The following is a 2293-nucleotide window of genomic DNA, read 5'->3' on the forward strand; positions in this document are numbered from 1 at the left end:
GTGTCTCCTCTCACTTCCTTATTCCAGACACCGGCCACTGTGAATTTGAACCTTGAGAGAAGGCAGTGCTTTCTACGTTGACTTACCAAATGGAAGCCCTTCTGAACACAGATGGAGCAGGTTTTGAGGAGAGGAACTCCAGAGTCCTGGGACACAGGAGAATGGTCCTCTCTTGACTTCCCAGGAGTGTGCCTCACACAGCCATCTGTTCTTGGCTTGAACTCATTCACTCTTTAGGTACGTCCCTTTGCACTGGCCTTCGACAAGCAAAGTGCCATTGCTGATTTAAACCAGGTAAGTCTGAGTAGAGTTTCAGGCCTGGGCACACGTATTCAGTGTTTTCTCTGTTCTACATCTACTTCTAGTTAAACCAGTTAGGGATTTCCAATACATACAGTCTCTGACTTTATAATAGTGTGATATTAAATTTAAAATTGTAAGCAATAAAAATAAACAATGAAAGTCACGTAACAACAACAAAAAAAAGTGATATGCATACGGAAGAATTTATACTTCATGTACCTATACAACCATTTGGTTTTTCAGTTTCAGTACAATATTCAAAAATTACCTATGATATTCAACACTTCATCATAAAATAGACTTTATTTTAGGTGATTTTCCCAGTTGTAGGCTAATGCAAGTGTTCTGAGTACATTTAAGTTTAGCTAGGGCAAGCTATGATGTTCAGTCAGGTGTATTAAATGCATTTTTAACATGATATTTTCAACGTATGATGGGCTTATCAGGATGTAGCCTCATCATACATTGAAGGGCATCTGTACTCAGTTTTCATAATTGATTCCTGTCGACATACATATACTACATCTGTCCCCAAGTCTCAGGGCCCAGAGAACCTTGATGGGTCTTTCAGCACTTGCCCGTGTCTGAATGTTGAAAGCTTCTGAAACCCAGAGCTACACCCCATTTCTGTGCCTGCATATGGCTGATGATCATCCTGGACCAGCCCAGTGTTTCCAGCCTGGATGTTCAACATTCCCACCTCATCTCTTTCAGACTCAGATTCTCCTCAATGCCAAGGCCCAATTTCATGGCTGTGACAGAGTTTACATTTGAGGGTTTCCATTTTTGAGTGGCATCACAGACACATCTTCTTTGTGGTCTTTTTGGTCTTGTACCTTTTGACCCTTGCCAGCAATGCTATCATCTTGACAGTTATCCGCCTTAACCATCAATTTCACACACCCATGTATTTCTTCCTGAGTGTGCTGTCTATTTCTGAGACCTGTTATACTGTGGCCATCATCCCCCAAATGCTGTCCAGTCTCCTCAGTCCTCAACAAACCATCTCCATCCCAGGCTATGCCACTCAGTTCTTTTTCTATCTCACTTTTGGTGTCAATAACTGCTTCCTGCTCATGGTCATGGGGTATGACCACTATGTGGTCATCTGTAAGCCCCTACGGTATTCGGTCATCATGGGCAAAAAGGCTTGTATACAACTGGCAAGTGGATCCTGGAGCATTGGCCTGAGCACAGCTATCATTCAGGTGTCTTCTGTGTTCAGCCTTCCCTTCTGTGATGCTAATCTCATCTCCCACTTCTTTTGTGATATCCGGCCCATAATGAAGTTCGCCTGTGCAGACACTACTATCAAGGAATTTATTACTTTGCTCATCAGTCTCCGCGCCCTTGTTCTGCCCATGGTCTTGATCTTAGTCTCCTATGTCCTAATTGTCACCACCATCTCAAGATTGTATCAGCTGAGGGCCTGAGAAAGTCCTTTGCTACTTGTGCCTCACACCTCACAGTGGTCATTGTCCACTATGACTGTACCTCTTTCATCTACTTAAAACCCAAATCCCAAAATTCCCTGTAGGACAGACTTATCTCTGTGACATACACTGTTATTACTCCTCTGCTGAACCCTGTTGTATACAGCCTGAGGAACAAAGAGGTCAAGGATGCCTTGCTCAGAGCTTTGGGCAGAAAGCCTCTCTCTTAGGTGCTGGTCATTCAATAACAGTCAAAGAAAAAGAGTTTGATGAGGTGTCACAGTGAGAACAATCAGATGAGAGAAAGTATGAGAGCACCAGGTGGCTGATCTAGGCAGCATCTAGGAATCTATTCCTCTCATAGATTGAAACAAGGAAGAAAAATATTAATGAAAAAAGAAATAGATAGATTTACCAAGTCAGATATATGGGTTTACCAAGCATGATGAAAATCAAATAAGATAAAGGGTGTCCAGGCACTGCACTATAATGTTAAATGTTACTTCTGTTACTCTTGGCATAAGGTATCGTAAACCAGTAGGGAGAATAGGAAGAAT

The 2293-nt window shown here is 42.3% G+C and overlaps 1 protein-coding gene across 1 annotated transcript; it reads left to right on the forward strand.

Annotated features, from left to right (window-relative positions):
• Positions 1-949: 949 nt before the first annotated feature.
• On the forward strand, positions 950-1966 carry LOC112606845 (olfactory receptor 10J4). The gene is given in 3 exon segments (XM_025357769.1): positions 950-1083; positions 1085-1704; positions 1707-1966. Coding segments are annotated over 3 exon segments (1014 nt in total).
• The last annotated feature ends 327 nt before the right edge of the window (positions 1967-2293 follow it).

The sequence above is a fragment of the Theropithecus gelada genome, chromosome 1, assembly GCF_003255815.1.
Source record: "Theropithecus gelada isolate Dixy chromosome 1, Tgel_1.0, whole genome shotgun sequence".
NCBI lineage: Eukaryota > Metazoa > Chordata > Mammalia > Primates > Cercopithecidae > Theropithecus > Theropithecus gelada.